The following is a 19,204-nucleotide window of genomic DNA, read 5'->3' as shown; positions in this document are numbered from 1 at the left end:
CAGGCTGATGAAGAAGTTGCAGGTCTCCTGCAGGATCCGGGCTATGTGGGCAGGCGAGTGGTAGTGCACGCAGTGAGCGCGGAGCAGGCAGATGGTGCACAGCACCTTGGGCACCAAGGGCCGCAGCTGCGGGAGCGGAGCCTCGTCAGTGTTGGGGATGTGTCCCCCCACAGCCTCTGGGGCTCTGCTGCTGCCCAGGTGAGGCCAGCAGGCTGTGCCTGGTTATTTAGCCACACATCAGTTACCTCGGGGTACTCCATTTGCTCCATGTCCTCCAGCAGCCCCTGCAGCGGCTGCAGGTGCAGGTTGACATCATTGGCTTCCTCCAGACCTAGGACAGGGAGAAAGCCCGTGTTGGGATGGGGACATCTGGTTGGGGGCAGCCACCACCCTGTCACGGGACCTCACCCCCATTGACGGCCCTGATCATGTTCTGCAGCGATGGCCAGTAGCAGCTGTCAGCCTTCTCCAGGGCCTTGGCCAGCCCTGTCACCTGGGGTGTCACCAGCTGGGGAAGAGACACCAGGATCAGCACGGGCGGCTCAGCACGAGGACACCTGGCCACGGGTGGGTGGGACAGTACCTGCTCACTGATGCACTGCAGGCTGGTCACCCTGGTCTGCCAGAAATCAAACTCCACCTTGGGCAGGGGGTGCAGCCCCTCCTGCAGCTGCTGCGCTGGGTCCTGGCCAAAGATCTCCTCAACCAGCTGGAACCACTCGATGACCACGGTCTCGATGGAGTGCAGCACTGTGCCATCGATGGGCCCCACCAGCCTGGAAGGCAGATGGGTTATGCCCTTGGGAGGCCTGAACTGCCCCAGGGGAGCCCCAGACAGCCCTAAGGGAGCCCTCACTCCTGCTTGAGGCCATCTCAGCCAGGGCAGATGCCTGCCCTCAAGCACTGTCTGCTGCAGGGGATGGCTGTGCCCAGGGCTATGCAGGGACCCAGCTCCCATCCCTTCCCGAGTGATTTATGCTGCCCTGGGCCCCTGCCAGGCTTTTCTGGCCCCAAGTGTTGCCACCCACCAGTCCAGGGCGGCGCCTGAGTCCTCCCAGCTGACCAGGTGCTCGGGCAGTGGGAGCAGCGGCTTCCCCTGGATCTTCCCAGTCATCATGAACATCTTGTTCTGCAGCTGCTGAGTGTGGCGCACGATGTCCTCTGCCACAATCCTGGGCCAGTTCAGCCCCTCATCCTGGCTCAGGAGCAGAGGGGTCACAACCTGCGAGACAGGGCTGGCTCAGGCACTGCGTTGTGACCTGCTGTACACAGGGCACTGGGCACTTCCCTCTCGCTGCACATTGAGGCAGTCTCAGTGCAGTCACGGCTCTCTTGGCCACAGATGGGTGCTGCTGGTATTTATCAGTGTGACCAGAAGGCCCTTTGCTCTGGTTTCAAGCTCTCATGGCCTGGGAAGGGCTGGACGTGGCACAGCGAATGCATCTGGCAGAGTCAGGGGCTGGCACATGAGCAAAAGCCCCCAGCAATGAGGGGGAACATTGGGAGCTCCTGGAGCTGATGAAGCTTTTGGGTGCTCTGGGCTGGCAGCAGGAATATTTACGGGAAGTTTGAGGGAAATCCACTTTGACATTTCCCAGCTGCAGGGTAAAGGTAAAGGGGCATTATTATGAGTTCCTAAAATTGCAGGGAGGAAGTGATCCAGTAGGGGCCAGAAGCAAACCATCTTGGTGACCTTCACCCAGCTCCTGTCCTTGTGGGGCTTGTTCAGCATAGGATGGGAGCCACAGCAAGGTCAGGGTGAGGACCTGGCACAAGTTTTCTCTGTGAATTTTAGTTCATTTTGGAGCCCACCTGGAGATTTGGCTAGAGCAGCCCACAGCAGGGTCCCAGTGTGCCCAGGGAGCTGCAGTCACCCTGCTCAGCCCCAGCCTGTTCCTGCACAGGTAACCCACCTCCAGCAGCACGGTGATGAGCTGCTCCACGGGCGAGGCGCCCACGTCTCCCACCAGCAGCGCGCTCCGACAGTTCTCCCTGGTGATGTTCTCCTCCTTCTTCTTCACACAGTAGAATGCCTTGCCCTTCAGGGCAGGTGGGAAGGAGGTAGTGGGCTGGAGCTGCCCGGCAGGGGTCAGCGCCAGCACCAGCTCCAGCAGCTCTGGCTGCTTGAAGAACTTGTCCAGCAGGACTGAGGTCTCCTCGCTGGCCGCAAACTTGGCCCACTTGTCGGGCCGGACGCGCAGCAGCGCCGTGGCCAGGTTCTCCAGGAGGACCAGCCTCTCGTCCTGCTCTGGGTCTGACATCCTGCCAGCACTGGGCTCCCCAGCACCTGGGGGGGTCCAGAGGGAAACCCCGCTCAGCCGGGGCTGTGCCGGCCCCACACCCTGCCCTGACACTGCCATCATCCCACCCCTGCCCTGCCCTCAGCCTTCCCTCTGCACATGCACAGGGGAAGCTGCCAGTCCCAGCCCCGCCTGGGCCCAGTGGCCCCAAGCCTACGCCATCCCTGTCTGCCCCATCCCTGACTGGTCCTGTTACTCCCTGACCTGCCCATCCCTGGACCTTCCCCATCCCTGCCTGCCCCTATTACCCCCTGACCTGCCCCATCCCAGCCTGGCGCTATCGCTGCCCCGGCTCACCCCATCTTACCTGGCTCTGCTGCTTCCCTGTCGCACTCCTCAAGGCTCCAACAGCCTCTAGGCACTGGCAGACCCCACCTGCCACTGCCAGCAGTTCAACTGACAGTGTGCCCCAACCGACCCTGGCACCAGCCCAACGGGCACCAGCCCAACTGCAGGGCTGCCCTTCCCCTGCACACCCCAGTGCCCCATCTCTCAGCGAGGGCTCATTGCCCACCCTGGCCAGACCCTGGCTGCAGTGCCAAAGGCTGCAGTGCCAAAGGCTGCAGGCCAAAGGCTGCAGTGCCAAAGGCTGCCCCATCTGAGGCACAGGATGGGCAGGGGCTGCAGCAGGGAATGCTCTCGCAGATCCCCCCACGGCACAAGGGTGTCTGACCGGACAACGCCTCCAGGCTGATGGCACCAACACAGCTGGCACAGGCCTGGCACTCCCAGCCTGGCTTTGATCCTACTCACAGCTGGCACCAGCTGGGTATGCAGCCCCCTGCCCGGTGCAGAACACGGTACCCGAGGGTACCCCCCGTCCCCACTCTGCCAGGTCCTCCACAGTGCCCTGAACGCCTCTGCCCAGTCAAGCCTGGTGCCCGCAGCAGCTGCAGCACCAAGAGCTGCCCCAGCCTGGAACAGAGCAGAGCTCACTGCCCTGTGCTCTGCACTGAGGCACCCCAGGCAGTGCCCTGGTGCCCAGGGGCAGCTGGTGAGGCACAGGGCTCACACACACCCCCAGCACACCACAGCCTCGGGCTGGGAGGAGCATTAACCCAGGCCAGGGCTGGGCACAGGGCAAGGGCTGACAGTGGCAGGGGCCTCCTGCCCCGCCCGGAGCTGCACAGAGCACAGGAGGCCAAGGGAAGCGTGGTGCAAGTATTTATTTGTTGCTGATCTTCAGCACTAGTTTACAAGGCCATGGCAAATTAAAAAAAAAAAAAAGAAAAAAGAAAAAAAAGGTTAGAATAAAAAATCCTGCCCACCCGCCCCACTCCTGTGAGGCCTCTGCACTGAACCATCCACATACAAAATAATCTACAAGGAGAAAACTATACAGGAGTATTTACACCTCTGATAAATAGACTAATACTGATCCAGGCGCCTCCAGACCGTGCGTGGGGATGGGGACAGGACAAGACACAGGCAATTGTGAGGCAGAGAGAGAGCTGGGGCCACAGCCAGCCCCCCAGCAGCAGCCATCCCGAGGGCAGGCTCCACCAGGGCACCACGCCACCCTGGCACACGGCCATGGCACAGGGATGTGCTGGGGCAATGCCACCGAGTGCTGCCACATCCCAGCTGCGGCTCCCACAGCTGGGTGAGAGCACATCCCCGCCCTGCGTGGCACCACTGCTCGCCACCAGTCCCTGCCCTTCGTCCCTCCTGTGTCTGGGGACCACTCCAGTGCAGGGGGGGCTGGGAGGGTCCAAGGCAGCAGCGTGGGGACGCCCAGGACAGACCCAGGCCCGCTACAACGAGGGCCAGGAGCTGTATCTCTGCAGGGCTGACACCTGCACCCCAGCACCTGTGGCACCCCAAAACCACCAGCTGCTCACCAACAGCTGCCCGCCCTCCTGCCCAACACCCCAAGAATGTCTGAGCACGGGTGCTGGGGACCCAGTGCCATGAGGTTGCAGGCTTGTTGGGGGTCAGAGGCAGGGAGGGTGCCCGTGGTGCTCAGGCCAGGGCTCCCAGGGGGGTGTGTTCCAACCTGAGCCTCTGAGGACGCTCTCAGGTGATGAGGCAGTGATGGGGGCAGAGTCACTGAGATGCCCATGCCCCTTCCCTCCCCCCACAGTAAGAAATGGCTAAGCTGAAGCTGGGCCCTGGGCCTCAAGGGCCAGCGTGCAGCGTGGCCCCCACCCCACATGCCCCCAGGACAGGGGAGCGCTCGGGCTGGCCTTGCAGGGCCAGTCTGGCTGCTAGTGCCGCTTGGTGGACGAGACCTTCTTCTTCCTGGCAGCCAGCATCTCGTAGAAGGGGTCCCGGCTGATGGCGGCCCTGGCAGGGGAACAAGGGCTGGGTCAGGCCAAGCTGCTGCAGGGATGGGTGCCACCCGCCTGGCCTGGCCCTGGGCAGGCCCCTCTGTATCCCTGGGGAAGCTTTCCTCCCCCATCCCTGCAGGATGCCCTGGGAAGCACAGTCCCCTTTAGGACAGCAGGCAGGTCTGCCCAGTGCCCCCACGCGCTCCTCCAAGCACTCACTTGATGCACTTGATCCACTCCTCCTTCTCCTCGGGCGTGGGGGCAGAGATGCGATACACGGTGTGGTTCCCCTCCACCACGCGCCCATCTGCCTCTGTCTTGCAGGCCTTGATCACCTGGTCCTTGTTGTCAGGGATGTAGAGCTCAAAGCAGTTCTGGGAGGGAGAGAGTGCTCAGACACAGCCCCCATTTCCAAAGGGGAGCCCAGACTGGGAGGGACAAAGCAGAGCCACACGCCTGGCACAGCCACCCCAGCACGGCACAGAGGGACAGACACACCGTGATTGTCACCCCCTGGCCCTGCATGTGCCCCTGCATGTGGTGACCTGCATGTGGTGACCTGCATGTGCCCCTGCATGTGGTGACCAGCCCCACTTTGATGAAGGCAGTGACCGCTCTGGGGCCCCCTGTCCCTCCTGGGGACATCTCAGCGTGCTGCAACACCTCCCAGCTTCTCCTGCCCAAGCCAAAGCTGCCCCCAAACCCCAGAGGACACTGCTGCGGCACTCACAGGCTTCTTTGAGTCCTCCACCTCGCGGATGCTCAGGTTCTCCAGGGGGATGATGCCACGGGGCTCCTTATCCTGGTGCAGCCAAGCAGATGTTTAGCTGTGGGGTGGGACACCCCCAGCGCAGCCCCTTCCCGGCCCCAGCCCAGCTCACCCCGCAGGGGCCCACTCACCGTTGTGTACTCGAAGTAGTAAAGGCAGTTGTCCGTCAGGATGAACCAGCGCCGCTTCCACGTCTTCACCCTGCCTCCTGGGAGCAGAGAGGGCCAGTCGGGCACAGCCCTGAGAGCAGGGCCGGGCACACATGGCAGCTCGGGCACACGGCAGCTCGGGCACATGGCATCTTGGAGCCAGCCAGGCACACGGAGCCCCAGAGGACACACAGAGCCAAGCAGAGGCAGGCAGCGGTGGGCAGCAGCAGCAGCAGGCAGCGCACACCGCACCCACCCGAGCAGGAAGCGCACGGATGAGGATGGAGGCGAGGGCGGCAGCGCTCCCACCCAAACACACATCAGCACAGCCAGAGGAAACTGCGGCCAGGCAGCTCCCTGGGAGGACACGGGGCTTTCTGTCCGCACTGACCATGGTCCCACTCGTCCTGGACCCCGGGCAAGGCAGACCCAAGGCCATGGCCGAGCTCCACAGCTGCCAGCACAGCGAGAAGCTGCCCTGCTCCCCGCACCCGGCCCAGCTCCCCTCCAGTGCAGCCATGGCAGCAGTGCTGAATGCAGGATGAGCACCCACCCCTGCAGGATCCAGCATGGACACCAGGAGCCACAGTGTACACTGGGGGTCCTGCTCATCTCCTTCCTGGCCAGGAAGGCACTGTGGCCCCTGCTGCCCTGTGCCAGCTGGCAGCCCACCCCTGGCCTGCCCCAGAGCAGTTCTGAGGGTCAGCACCAGTGCTCCCCAACAGCTTGGGGTGCAGGCATTGGAGCAGTTCTGGTGCCTCATGGGTTCTGCTGTGAGCCCTTAGCATAGGGCAGCACGCAGATCCATCCCATCCAGCTCCAGCCACTTGGCACGCCCTAACCACCCGTGCACAGGCTGGGGCCCCTCCCCAGGACACCCCAAACCTGTGCCCATCCCTTGTGTCACCGGAGGCAAGGACCCACTGGCCAGGCTGAGCTGTCTGTGGACATGGTGGTGCATAGCTGGGCGGGTGGCAAGGTGCCACCGCGGCCCTGTCCTCCCCTGGCTGGCAGAGGAGGCCACAGGCCTTGGGGAATGCATGGCATGGGCAGGCTGGCACCCCACGTCCCTGCCTGGAGGTGGAGAGGGGCTGTCCTGCAGCAGGCGAGGTCCCCGGGTGTGTGGGGTTAGCAGCAACAGCAGCAGCAATGAGACTCATCACCAGCAATTAAAAACGCAAAGGAAACGAAGCCCCAGCAGTGTGAGCAGAGCAGGGAAGAGGGGTACGTACCTCCTGGAGTTGGGGGCAAGGAAAGGAAGAGCCAAAATCATGGAAACATATAAATGAGGGAGAAAAGAAAATTAAAAAAAAAAGGAAAAAAATAAAAAGAGGAACCCCAAAGCCCCCCCTTGCCCTGAGGGTCAGTGGGGCCGGGCTGCAGCAGGGAAGCTGTGAGGGGTTGGGCCAGCGGCAGGGCTGTGGGGGCTTGACTGCCCTGGCTCACTGTGGCTCTGTGAGATGGGGCTCCTCGGCTGCTGGGGACACGGCATGGCTCCCTCCACCCCCTGGCTGAGCAGCAGGGTCCTTCCCTGCCCCCCAAGGCAGTTGGGGTCCACAGCCACTCTCTGTCTCTCCGCGACCCCATTGGTGGTGCCAACCTGAGCCTGGGTGCGCAGGGCCCCTCCAGTCAGGGACAGGACAGCCTGGGCTGTCCTGTATCCCCCACCCCAGGGCAGGGAGCAGGCAGTTCTCGCTGTCCCCTCCCAAGGGCTGGCCACGTACCAGGAGTTCTAACCCCAGGCAGAACCCTGGGGAAACGCCCCAGCGGACCCCGATCCTGCCAACGCCCATTCCCCCACCAAACCCGGGCAGAGGATCCCCCAGAGGTGCCAAGAAGAGAAGCCACAGGAGCCAGGGCGCGGAGGCTCCGGCTGGGAGCAGGGTGCAGCAGGGATGCCATGCATGCTGCCTGCATGTGGAGCCGGGATGCGAGGTGGTAATGCCGTGGGAAGGTGAGGCAGGGCTGGTCTGTGGTATGGAGGGGGACGCACGCAGCCTGGGGCAGCTCGCCGCTTGCTCCCGGGGGCCTGCTCCACATCCTGCTGTGACTCGGTGACCTGAGGTGCTTCGAGGTCTCTGTGCTCTGACACCAGACCCTGGTACCAGCTCTGTGCCCCGGGGCTTGCCCAGCTAGAGGCAGAATCCCCCAGGACACCCACCCAGCCACTCTGCAGGGCCTCATCACTCTCAGTCTGCTCCTGCTGCCCAGCCAGGGGAAGATGGAGGGCTGGATGTACAGCTGCCCTTCCCATGAAAGCTGTGCCTGTCTCTGTAGCCTCCTCATGCTCCGAAGAGCCAGGCCAGCAGGAGAAGTGTGGGAAGCCCAGGGGCATTGCACCCTGGTGACAGCCTGCCCTCCCTTGCTGCTGGCACTCACCGAGCTTCAGGAGCCAGCCCTCCCGGTCGGGGTTGAAGAAGGTGTGGGTGAGGTCATTGCCGTCATCCTCAGGGATTTTGAAGGGCTCATTCTTGATGCTCTCATACAGGTTCTGGTACAATGACATGGAATCAGCTCTGCTTTGCCCTGCAGCCCCGTGCTGGGCCCTGCCCTGGGCCAGCTTTGCAGCCTGGCCTGGCCCTCACCTGGAGCAGCTCCTCAGGCAGGTCCCCCCCGTCATTGATGCCGCGGTTCATGGCGATGAATCGCTCCGCCGTGGGCTTGTCCTTCACGTTGGGATTGTGCAGGCTCGTGTTCAGCATGATGATGGCAAAGGACAGCACATAGCAGGTGTCTGCAGGGGCAGAGGGGAAAGTCAGCTGTGGGGCAGGATGATACCAGGGGCTGGTATCTGTCTGGGACAGGTGCCCACCTGTGGACTGGAAGACACCGGGGTTGCACTGGCAGTACCGCTGGGCAAAGGCCTCCATCATCCGGTCAATCTTCTGTGCCTCCCCTGGCAGCCGGAAGCTCCACAGGAACTGCCTGTGGAGAGCCAGCTGTGCTGCTGCTCTGGGGGCTCCAGGGTCCCCAGCACCCGCCGTGGGCCACGCTCAGCTCACAGCCCCTTACTCACCGCAGGGCCTGCACAAGGTTGAGGTCAGTGAATTCATGCAGCTCCACGAAGGCATGCAGGACTTGGATGTTGAACTCATCCCTGTGGGAACAAAGCCAGAGCACGAGGGATGCATGATCAGCAATCCTGTGACTGCTGAGCGGCTCCACTGTCCCTGCCCTTCTCCAGAGTCTTCTCATGCATGGGGGAAAGCTGCAGTTACCCCCTGCTTGATCCCTGGTCTGGTCTGCACAAATCACCACTTGCAAGAGCCGGCCATGAACCGAATACCCCCAGCACCCCGAGTACCCCCAGTGAGCTGCCCTGCGAGCTCAGAGCTGCAGTGTCCCCTCTCTCAGGTGGCAGGAGCCCACAGCCCCCCCAGGAAACCCGAGCCCAGCGCACCTCTCGCCCAGGTAGTCGCCGATGGCTGTCTTGTTGAGGCCCTCTCCCTTGTACAGGAACTGCGCAATGTCCTCACACGTGTTCTTCAGCAGGTCGTTCTCAATCAGGAACTGGATGCCCTGGAGGGGTGCAAGAGAGGTGCTTGGGGGTCTGTGGCTGCCCCCACCAGCCCCAGCAACCTGGACTGGGAGGTGGCAGAGCCCTGCATACCCCCAGAGCAGGTAACCAGCCCTGCTCCCCATCCCACAGTACCTTCTTGGGATCCATGTTGAACTTCTTCCTGCCCATGGCCACCTGCTTGTTCCTCTGCATGTTTTTCCTGCAAGGCATGAAGCAGCTCTGAGCACCTGGCAGGGCCCCACTGGGGCAGTGCATGGTGGGGAGGGTCAGCCTGGACCGAGGGGACCCAGGCCCCCATGCCGGACCCATAGGGGACAAAGCCAATACACTGCTCCGTGTCTGCCCCACACCATGGCCTGGGGCTGCTCTCAGCCTGCCAGGCCCCAGAACAGAGCAGAGCTGCCACCCCATGTCCTTGGGGGTCCCCTGAGCAGAGGGGGTGCAGGCACAGCACCTGACAGCTCACCCAGATACAGGCAGGCTTGGGCAGGCTGGCTGTGGCAGGGCTCTGGGGAGAGCAGGGGGGCTGGCAGAAGGGGACAGTCCTCATGCCCCGGTGGGTAACTGGGAATGATGCTGGGAGTCAGCTCCCACCGGGCCCCCTGATCCCGACTGGCACCAGCTCAGAATAACAAAGCTCGCCAGTGGCTGCAGCCAGACAGAGGGGCTGGGCCTGGAAAAACAGACCTGGGAGCAGCAGGTCATCCTGGAATCCTGTTCCCAGGAGCTCAGGGCGCCTGGGAAAGCTGCTCACAGCAGCACCCATGGGCTCAGCTCCCACACAGCCCTCGGGGGCACCATGGGGCTGGACTCACCTCTCCTCCGTGGAGCCCAGGTTCTCGATCTCATTCGTCACTTCTGCTATCTCATCCTTGAGGCGCTGTGGGGAGAGGGGGCACTGAGACAAGGAGGTGCCTCCCCCACCCCACAAACCCTCCAGCCCCCAGCCCTGGAGACAGCCCCACTCCCCCACAGCCCCTCCCTCCCTTCTCCCCCCACCCCAAGCGCTGCCCAGGAGCTGAACCAGCTCAGAGGGCACCGGCAGTGGAGCTGCCTGCCCCCCACTGCTAATCCCTGCCGCACTGCCACGCTCCCAGCATGCAGGAAGGAAGAGATTCAGAGGTTAACAAAATTACCCCTAATCCCTTCAGATCATGCCCAGCATATGGCAGTAATTAGCCTCTGCTGCCTTAATCAGGGACACAACTGACAGTGTCCCAGATGAGCCCCGACCTCACAGGCTCTTGCCAGGGCAGTGGCCTGGCTCAGATACGTGGTCCCTGCCCGTGCCAGGCAGGGGCTGGCGCAGACTGGCACAACTGCACAGCCTGGAGCTCTGCAGGGGACAGGAGAAGGCATGGCTGCTTTGGCAGGGCAGGGACGGCTGGCTGCCACCCGGGACCCCATTCCAGCTGGGACCCTGTCCCCAGAGCGCCCCAGAGGAGGAGCTGTGGGGCAGCAGCACGAGGGGTCCTGGATGGGGCTCCAGGGACCCTGCCAGCCAGGCTGCTGTCCCTCGCCAGGGGAGTGTGTGGGTCCCTGGGTATTGTACCTGTATGTCAGCCAGCAGCTCCTGCTTTCGGCGGCGGATGTTCTCCAGCTCCTGGCACTCCTCTGGCGTCAGGTCACTGGGCACTGAGCACAGACACGACCAGGTCAGCACGTGTGCTCCTGGCAATCAGGCCTGCCAGGCTCTGCTCCCAGCCAGCAGCTGTGGGCCTGGCTGGAGGCAGGAGGAGCTGGGCTGGCGAGCAGTGTCCCCAGCCCCACATAGAGGCCAAGTGGCACCAATGGCATGAAAGGAATTTGAGGGCAAGGGCATCTGCTCCCTCAGACTGTGGCAGCTGCAGAGTGAGAACCAACACAGGCCCCCGCATCACCTCCAGCACTGCTCTGCCAGCCCTGCTGCCCCCCCAGTGCCATTTCCCTCTGCTCTGCTCCAGCCGGGCTGGTGTGGGTGCCCGTTCTGCTTCCCACAGCTGGGCAGCTCTGCTGTGCCCTGCAGCACAGCTCCACACCGACCTGCAGCCTGCAGGCTGCTCTGCTGCACCAGGTCAGCCCCAAACATCAACCAGCTCCTTGCAGCTCCCTCTGCAGTGGATTCATTGTTCTGGGGCAGAACCTGGAGCTGGTGCAGCCTCCAGACAGACCCCACCTGCACACCACGACAGCTACACCTTCCTGTCACCCTGGGGAGCCAGATACCCCCTCTCCAACACCATTGCCCAGGGACACCACATGGTCCCCGTGCTCCAGGAACATTCCTAGTGCTCCTTGGCGTGTGACGTCCTTGCTTTACGGTGACAAGGTTCCCATTCCTGTTCCCTCCAGTCCCCAAGGTCACAGGCTCCCTCAAGAATGCTCCCAGCCCTCCTACTATGCTCCTGTGTCCCACCTGGTTCTGCGCGTTGCACCAAGGTCACCTGCAAGGACACCAAAACACCCTCCCTCCAGTGTTGTCCCCAAGGGAGGTGGCAGCAGGATCTGCCAGCTCAGCTCTTGTGTCACCCCCACCTCCCGCCCTGGGGTGCTGGGAACAGGCGTCTGTAGGGCTGTCCCCATCCTCCCTGCCCCAAGCATGACCCCCTGACCCGTGAGGTCCTGTGTGCCACCACTGCCACCAGCCCAGACTCACCAGTGTCCCCAGCGCAGTCACTGCCCCACGCCAGGGCCCAAAGACCCCGTGTGCCTTTGGACGAGCACTGTCCTCAGCTGTGCATCAATTCTCCCTGCACCGCCTCGGTGGGAGCTCGCCGGGTGACCCTGCACCCTGAATCTCTGAGCTCAGCACTTCCCCGCTCTGCCCTGGCCCTGATCAGCTTCCTCCTTCACAGCCCCCTCCTGTTGCCAAGGCTGAGGCGCCTCGGCTTGCGACACCGGCCCTCAGACACGCCAACACTTCCCAATACTTGCAGTCTCCCATGTCGGGGAGCCTGAGCCAGACAGGCCGGCTGGTGGCACCAGGTTAAAAGTCACCTACGGTACCAGAGCTCTGTGGATGCATCCCAGCACCTCCCGCCCGCCCCATTCTCAGCATTCCCACCGGCACCAGCCCCCACTGCCAGGCCCCCAGGGCGCCCAGCAAGACCAGGCTCGCGGGGGGAGGGATGAGCCGTGTCACACCCGCTCATCAGACACAGAAACCCCCAAACCCTGGCCTCTGCCTGTGCCACAGAACCCTCCTGCCCAGCTGCAGGACCCCCTTGTCCAGCCGCCAGACCCCGAGCCCGTAGGGAAAGCCAAATTCCTGCCAGGCCTCAGGCAAGCCCACAGCTCTGCCTCTTCCTGCCCACCTGGGAGAGGACAGGGGTTCCAGCCGGGGTCCCGGCGGCCCCGGGACAGGCGTGGGGCAGAGGAGACGCTGCAGGGCAGCAGGACAGGATGGCAGGGCTGCTCCAGAGCCCCGGAAGGTCCCTCCCCGGCGGAGGCTGAGCACTCGTGACAAGCAGCCCAGCCATGTCAGCAGCAGCCAGAGGAAGAGAAACCCCAGACGAAGGAGATTTCTGGGGAAGGAAGGAGGCATTAACCCTTCCCTGGCTCTGCAGAGCAACTGCGCTGGAGAGCCCCAGCGAGCGTGGCCGCAGGCAGAGCAGTGCCGGGGGACGGGAGGCTGCAACAGACACTGGCACAGAGATCGCACAGGCACCCACCACACTGCAGGATCCCAGCACAGCCGGGCCTCCCCACCAGCGCAGGATCCTGTACTGGGGCAGCAGGACGTGCCCTTGGGGGCTCACCCTAGAGCAGCAGGATCTGCCCATGGGGCTCAGGGCTCACCCCAGAGCAGCAGGATCTGATCTGTCCATGGGGCTCACCCCAGAGCAGCAAGATCGGATCTGTCCATGGGGCTCGGGGCTCACCCCGGAGCAGCACCCGCAGCCCCTCCGCACCTCACCCAGAGCACAGCCCCGCCGCACAGGGCTTTGCCGGCCTCGCCTCGGTCCCAGCGCCGCCCGCGGGCAGCGGGGCACACACGGGGGCACACCCGGACCATGGGCCGCCCCCGCCCGGCCCCCCGCGCCCCGGCCCCGCTCACCGTGACCCTGTGCCCTCAGCACCATGGTGCCAGAGCCGTCCCCGGCCCCGCCGGCCGTGCCCGAGCTGCCGTGCCGGGTGCGGACACCTGCAGCCGCGGTGCTTCCGCGGTGACTCAGGGCCCCGTACCAATGAGCTCCGCGGCCTCCCGGGCGTCATCCCGGCCTCGCCGGGAGCCGGCACCAGCACCACCCTGTTCCTGCCGCCATGAGCCGCCAGCACCTTAACTCCTGTGCTCCCGGCTGGGTGCGACACGGGCGCCGGAGCTGCTCGCCCTCCCTGGCTCAGGGCCCTGTGCTGGGGTCCCAGCCAGGTAGGCCCCGGCCCAACCCTTCCTTCCTCGGAGCCGGCCAGGACACCCGGCCCGGCACATCTTGAGCACAGCCCCGGGCTCCCCTCCCTTCCCCTCCAGCAGACCCCCGGCCCCGCAGCTGCCCCGTCTCTGCCAGAGCTCCCCACTGCAGGACCAGGCCCTGTGCTGGCCGTGGGACCGCTGGTGCCCGCTGCCCTCCCCAGGCTCAATGGCATCGCCCACAGCGGGCTGGGACAGGAACAGGAACCAGGAGAAGGACCAGGAGCCATGCCAGCCCCCACGGGATGTTGTTCCCCACTGTCTTGCCCCCTTGCTCTGGAGTGTCTGTAAGGACCCCACTGCTCCGTGCAGGACCCCGGTGTGGTGAGTCTGGGTGCCGTGGGGCCGTGCCTGCAGTGGGAGCGACCCCAGCACGTCCCTGTCCCCATCCCTGTCCCCGTCAGTTCCCTGAGAGGCTGCATCAGTTTCGGCTGCCTTGACTCAGCTAATTCCTGCTCAGCAGCAGGAGATGGAGACATGGCACCCAGAATGCCAGCTATGGAGCAAGGGCAGGGTGGGCTTCAGGAGCCTCGGGGTGTGCTTCAGCCCCCTGAGCTACCGCAGCAGCGAGCCCTGCTGCCGGCCCACGCTGTGCCACGCCAGAGGGACAACAGCCCCGGGGTCAGGCAGGCCGCGGGGACGAGCCCAGGGTCTCTGCGTGCTGCTGCGGGTGCCGCCAACCCCACCCCTCGGTGGGGTCCCGTGGGGCCCCCAGAAACATCCTGCTTGTCTCCTCACACCACATCCTGTTTTCACCATGTGCACACCCTGGCTTGCGTCAGCCCCATCCTTCCCCACCGACAGCTGAGGAGCGTCAGGAGGAGGGTTTGGGGACAGGCCCTCCTAGGCTGCTGGACCCTGTGCTCAGCACACTCTCCCGCTTTTGTGCAGCCCTGCCCAACACCCCACTAACCCTGCTTCCCCAACCCAGCGCCCACCAAGGAACCCTGTCCACAGCCGCTACCTCGCTCCCAGTGGCTCAAGGCTCCAACATTCCCACGCACAGACCCCCAGCCTCCAGCATGGCTGGGTGAGCACCAGCTCAGCCATGTCTACAGAGACTGTGCATGTGCAAGGAATTCAGCCAGGCAGGCACCTCACCTGCTCCCAGCACAGCTTATGGGGCCAGGCCTCGAGAGCAGCAGAGCCCAGCTCAGCCACAGGGCTGGCCAAGGGGGTCCCACAACTCCCTGCCCACTGCAGAGCTCCCCAGTCCCACAGCTGGGCACGAGCCAGCAGGTCACAGAGGTGGCTGACCTTCAGCACACCCACAGCGTGATAGGAGCTGGGCTTTCCCACACAGACTTCCCTTTGGAGAATGCCACCCTGCCCTCCATAGCCACCAGCACTTGTGATGAGTGCGACTGAGCACTCACACATCCTCTGGGGCAGGGCAGGGGGGATGGGGCAGGACCTGCCATGGCCATCCTGTGCTGCCTGTGACCTCCCAGCCACCACCACTGGCTCCCCAACAACCCTGTCCCACCATGGCACCAGCTCCAGCACAGGGCAATGCCAGGCAAGGGGCCCAGTGCTTGCAGAGGCCCGAGCTGGGGAAGGCCGGCAGAGGAAGGAGGCAGTGAGACGGTGAGGACACTCCGTGCTGCTTTCAGCAGGAGCCATATGGAGCCAGAGCCATATGGAGCCAGAGCCATGGGCCTGCCATGCCTGCTGGGGGATGGGAGCCCCGCGGCACAGAGGGGAGGGGGCACGCAGTGCCTACCTGCCTTGGCAGCCACCGAGGGGCAGAGGAACGCCTGGAAACTGGAGGCGCAGAGCTCGCTGACCGTCCCCATGCCGCGGGGGTCCCACGCAGGATGCCACCAGCTCCGGGAGGGCAAGGCAGGGACGGGCAGAGGTCAGGCAGGAGCGCGCGGAGCCCAGACAGGTGCGCTGGCCGAGCAGTGGGCTCCCCGGTACTGGGCAGGCAGCCAGTGCCGAGGGCAGCTCCCCTACGCCCGGAGCAGGGCAGCCGGAGCAGTCCCGGCTCTGCCTGGAGCCGGCTCTGGCTCTGGCTCTGCCAGGGGAGCTCCAGCCGCAGGAGCCCACGCGCCAGCCCCAGCCAATCCCCGCCGCACCGGCACGCCAGCCCGTGCCACCGCCGGAGCCACAGCGGGCGCCTCAAAGCCACTTGGAGGACGAGGAGTTTGGAAGTTCCCAGCAGCCCCCCTGCCCCCGGCAGCCCCCTTGCCCCCGCGGGGGGCCGGCAGCGGGGTATTTTTAGAGAGGTTTTATCCCTCCGTATTAGAGCATTAAGCATCAGGAGCCGGCGGTCGCATAGCAACGAGCGCCGCATGAAGGAAGGAAGGTGCACCCAGAGAAGCGCGGCGGTGCAGCGTGGGGGTGCCGGCACGGCCCCCGCTCCTGGGGAGCAGGGCCCGAGCCCTGACCCAGCCCCACGGGCTCGGCCAGCCCTGCGTGCCAGCACAAACAGACACTCTGGTCATGCCCCAGAGGTGCTGCCCACTCTGCTGCGGCCCTGGAGCATGAGGGCTCCTGCAGCAAGAACCGGGGGTCGTGCCCTGGGATCCCAGGCTGGGGCACAGCTGTGGAGCTGGGGAAATGCACCACCCTCCCAGCCTCCCAGCCCACAGGCACTGAGCAAACCCAAACCGGACTGACAGCTCCTCTCCTCAAAGCAGGAGCGATCCTGAGCGCAGGGCATGGCCATGAGTAACAAACCCCAGGGCCTGTCAGGGCAGGAGCAGCTCGACAGCTCCGCTCACCCGCCCCTGCATCCACCGGGATCGCTGAGCCAGGAGTAACTCGAGCAGGGCAGGCAGAAGCCCAGACGGGGCGGGCAGTGGGGAAGGGCACCCTGGCAGGCAGGAGCAGTCCCTGATCCCTAACTGCAGAGAGGAGGAGAGTGGAGAAGGGCAGCTGACAGGGCAGCCAGGCCGTCACTGCTGATGTGACTGACCTTCTGCTTTCAACACCACTTCCCCTTTCCCAGGGGCCAGAGCAGTGGTTGCCACATCACCAGGAGGCAAAAGGGCAAGCGAAGGGAGCCGGGGGCATGGGGGAGGCTGAGCTGGGCACGCGCTGTACAAGCTCCTGCCTGGGCCTGGACTGGCATCTGGAGAAACCCCAGTGTGGCACAGGCACGTGGGTGCTGTGGCTGGGATGAGGCAGGGCCAGGTGGCATCTCCCGCACAGAGTGACCTGGATGCCTGGCTGGGTCCTTGCAGCCTGTCCAGGCAAGGTCGGGTGTTTACAAACCATAGATACAGCCCTGACAGGACTGCAAGTGTCACCAGTAGGGCTCATTGTTCTCTGCTCCAAACACCTCAGGAGAGGAACTGCCTCTGCCCAAGTCCCTGGCACTGCTCTCCAAGCCTGGTGCTACCCCAGCACTGTCTCTCTGCCTCTGACCTGGGAGTCCATCCCTGAGCTCTGTGGAAGAGTGGCTCCCCAAGCCACTCTTGACCCCACACTGTGCTGGGGCACCAGCAGCAGCTCCCCCAGCAGTGCTCCCTGGTGCCCAGGGACACACCGTGGTCCCAGCATGGGACATGCCATGGTCCCAGCATGGGACAGCCAAGCCTGCACCAAAGGGGTGCCAGCACCCATTGGCAAAGCAGGATTTTGCAGGCTGGTGGCGAGGAGGGCAGGGATTGCCTGGTTGAGGAGCCCTCAGCCAACCTGCTGCAGAGCTGGCAGCCCACCCTCCTTTGGGGATCCCCCACACCTTGCACAGCCCACCCCGCCCCAGACAGCGAGGGCCCCTGGCACAAGCTGCTTTGCTGGAGGCTGCATCAACCCTGCTTAGAGAAATCCCTTAATCCCCAGGCCAGAGTGAGCTGCAATCCCTTGGGGGCAGCGGGATTACCAGCGCTGCCCAATCCCCCTGTCTCTGGGGCCAGCCTGAGCCGTGCTGGGGCCCAGCTCAGGACACGGTGCCAGAACAGGACTGTGCTCCCACATCCTCTCACCGGTGCTGCAGCTCAGCAAGGCAGGAGCAGCCAGGATGCTTCCCCACGGTCCAGAGGCGTTTGAGCCACGCCACTGCTCTGGTCAGTGCCGCTCTGGGGTGGGCTCGGTCTCGCTGCTGTCCCCACGGGGAGATGCTGGGAAGGGGGTGGGAGTGCAGCCCCACGCCTGGCAGGAGCAGAGGGAGCGCACATCTGTGCCGCCAGCTGCTCGCCCTGGGATTTGCTCTCTGCCGAGGCAGACGGCTGAAGAGGGGCCGTGAGCTGTGGGGCAGACACTGGCGTCAGCACAATCCCACCAGGAACAGACTGCCCGTCGGCTCCCACCACGCTCCAGCCTCGCAGAATGTCCTTGGCTAAACCAGCTCAGCTTAAGGGCTCCGGGGCAGGGGCTGTGCTGCCCCAGCACAGGAACAGCGGGGTGGAGGCGGCTGCGCACTCCCTGCCTTCCCCGCGGCAGGATGAGCGGCACATTTCTAATGCCGAGAGATGACCCGGGATGTCTTCCAGGTGATTCCGGGAAGCACCAGACGCTGCTGGCAGAACCACTCCCCACAGCGCTCTCCTGCTAATGGGCTGTGTCTGACAACACCCGAGCCAGGCCGCAGCCGCCGGCACCTCCTTATCTCACACAGCGAAGTCCTCGCAGGCCAGCACTGTCACTTCTGGGGTGGAACAGCAGCTCCTAATCGGCCGTGTCGCACAGCTGGGCAGGAAACCGGCCGCGAACCAGCACTGCCGGCAGTGGCACTGGACTGGCACCGGCTGCTCCCAGGAAGAACGGGCACCAGCACGGCTCCAGCACCGGGGCCATGTCCCAGACCTCACCCAGGCTCCAGTGTCCCCTTAGCAAAGGCCCTGCCCGAGGAACACCACCTGCCGTCACACGGGCAGCGGCCCGGGAGAGACCGGGCACAGGCAGGGCGTCCCTGCCCAGTCCCGGTCCTCGGCACCGGGAGGAAGGAACGCTCTGCGGGCACGGAGGGCGGAATGCACGGGCCTGAGAGCGGAGACCCTGCAACCACTGAGCCACCGGGGCCCGCCCGGGAGCGGCTCCGGGCACGCCGGGAGCTCCCGAACCGGGGATGTGACATTCAGCAGGCGCCATCGCGGCCAACCTGCCCCGAGCTCTGCGGGGCCTGGCTCGGCAGTGCCGGGGGAGCACCGGGGCAAAGTGCGAGCGGCGGACGGAAGGCGTGCGGGCAGTACCGGAGCTCCGCGGGCCCGGGAGGGCGGCCCGGCGGCGCGCCCGCCCCCCGCGCTACCGGCGGGCACCAGGTGCCAGTTCCGCCCGGCGCTTCCTCCGCCGCCGCCCGCACGATGCCGCCAAGGCCGCTCTGTCACTTGCGGGCGCAGGTCCCGCCGCCAGCGCCGAATCCCCGCCCGTCCCGGAGCCACCGCCCCCGGTCCTGCACCTGGGAGCGGCCCGGCCCAAGCGCGCCCCGCCCGAGAGAGGCGCCGCCGCCCAGCGGGGACCACGGACTGCCCCAGCACCTCGCCCCGGGCCAGGTGGGTGTCCCAGAGCCCCCCGCCCGCCCCCGGCCCGCACTGACCGCAGCCGCCGCCCTCCTCCTCCTCCATCCCGCCGCCGCCGCTCCGGGCCCGCCCGCGTGACGAGCGCGCCGCAGCCGCCACGGCCGGCACCACGTGACCTCGGAGGGGCGGAGCCTGGCAGGCCCCGCCCTCTGCCGCCCGTCCCGGTGACCCCTCCCGGTCCCGGTGATTCCCCCACATCCCGGTGACCCTTCCCGTCCCGGTGATTCCCCCACCCATCCCGGTGTTTCTCCCCTCCCCGTCCCGGTGATTCCCTCCCGTCCTAGTGACCCCACCCGGTCCCGGTGATTCCCTCATCCCGGCGACCCCCATCCATCCCGGTGTTT

At 65.1% G+C, this 19,204-nt stretch overlaps 2 protein-coding genes across 6 annotated transcripts in view; both read right to left on the bottom strand.

Moving 5' to 3' along the window:
* Positions 1-2,261, bottom strand: part of DNAH17 (dynein axonemal heavy chain 17) — a 32,049-nt gene extending 29,788 nt beyond the window's left edge. Inside the window, exons 1-6 of the mRNA XM_059485638.1 lie at positions 1,914-2,261; positions 1,029-1,222; positions 584-776; positions 409-508; positions 246-331; positions 1-126 (exon numbers count right to left, since the gene is read on the bottom strand). Of these exons, the coding sequence (XP_059341621.1) occupies positions 1-126; positions 246-331; positions 409-508; positions 584-776; positions 1,029-1,222; positions 1,914-2,261 (1,047 nt within the window). The remainder of the gene's footprint in view (positions 127-245; positions 332-408; positions 509-583; positions 777-1,028; positions 1,223-1,913) is intronic.
* Positions 2,262-3,447: 1,186 nt separating this feature from the next.
* On the bottom strand, positions 3,448-18,956 carry CYTH1 (cytohesin 1). 5 transcript variants are annotated; one of them, XM_059485922.1, is made up of 13 exons: positions 18,878-18,956; positions 10,561-10,643; positions 9,824-9,888; positions 9,141-9,207; positions 8,889-9,007; positions 8,505-8,585; positions 8,301-8,413; positions 8,074-8,222; positions 7,867-7,979; positions 5,471-5,549; positions 5,301-5,372; positions 4,790-4,944; positions 3,448-4,586 (listed from the first exon to the last, which is right to left on the bottom strand). In XM_059485922.1, exons 1-13 carry the CDS (start codon positions 18,903-18,905, stop codon positions 4,508-4,510), a joined length of 1,203 nt encoding a protein of 400 aa, XP_059341905.1. In that variant the 5' UTR covers positions 18,906-18,956; the 3' UTR covers positions 3,448-4,507. The 5 variants fall into 5 exon arrangements, with proteins under 5 accessions (XP_059341905.1, XP_059341904.1, XP_059341906.1 ...); XM_059485921.1 differs by lacking the exon at positions 18,878-18,956 and adding an exon at positions 15,119-15,347 and having other exon boundaries at positions 5,471-5,547; positions 7,868-7,979; XM_059485923.1 differs by lacking the exon at positions 18,878-18,956 and adding an exon at positions 13,045-13,262.
* Between the last annotated feature and the right edge of the window lie 248 nt (positions 18,957-19,204).

The sequence above is a fragment of the Ammospiza nelsoni genome, chromosome 19 (genome assembly GCF_027579445.1).
Source record: "Ammospiza nelsoni isolate bAmmNel1 chromosome 19, bAmmNel1.pri, whole genome shotgun sequence".
Taxonomy (NCBI): domain Eukaryota; kingdom Metazoa; phylum Chordata; class Aves; order Passeriformes; family Passerellidae; genus Ammospiza; species Ammospiza nelsoni.
This window is presented reverse-complemented; position numbering and strand designations above follow the sequence as displayed.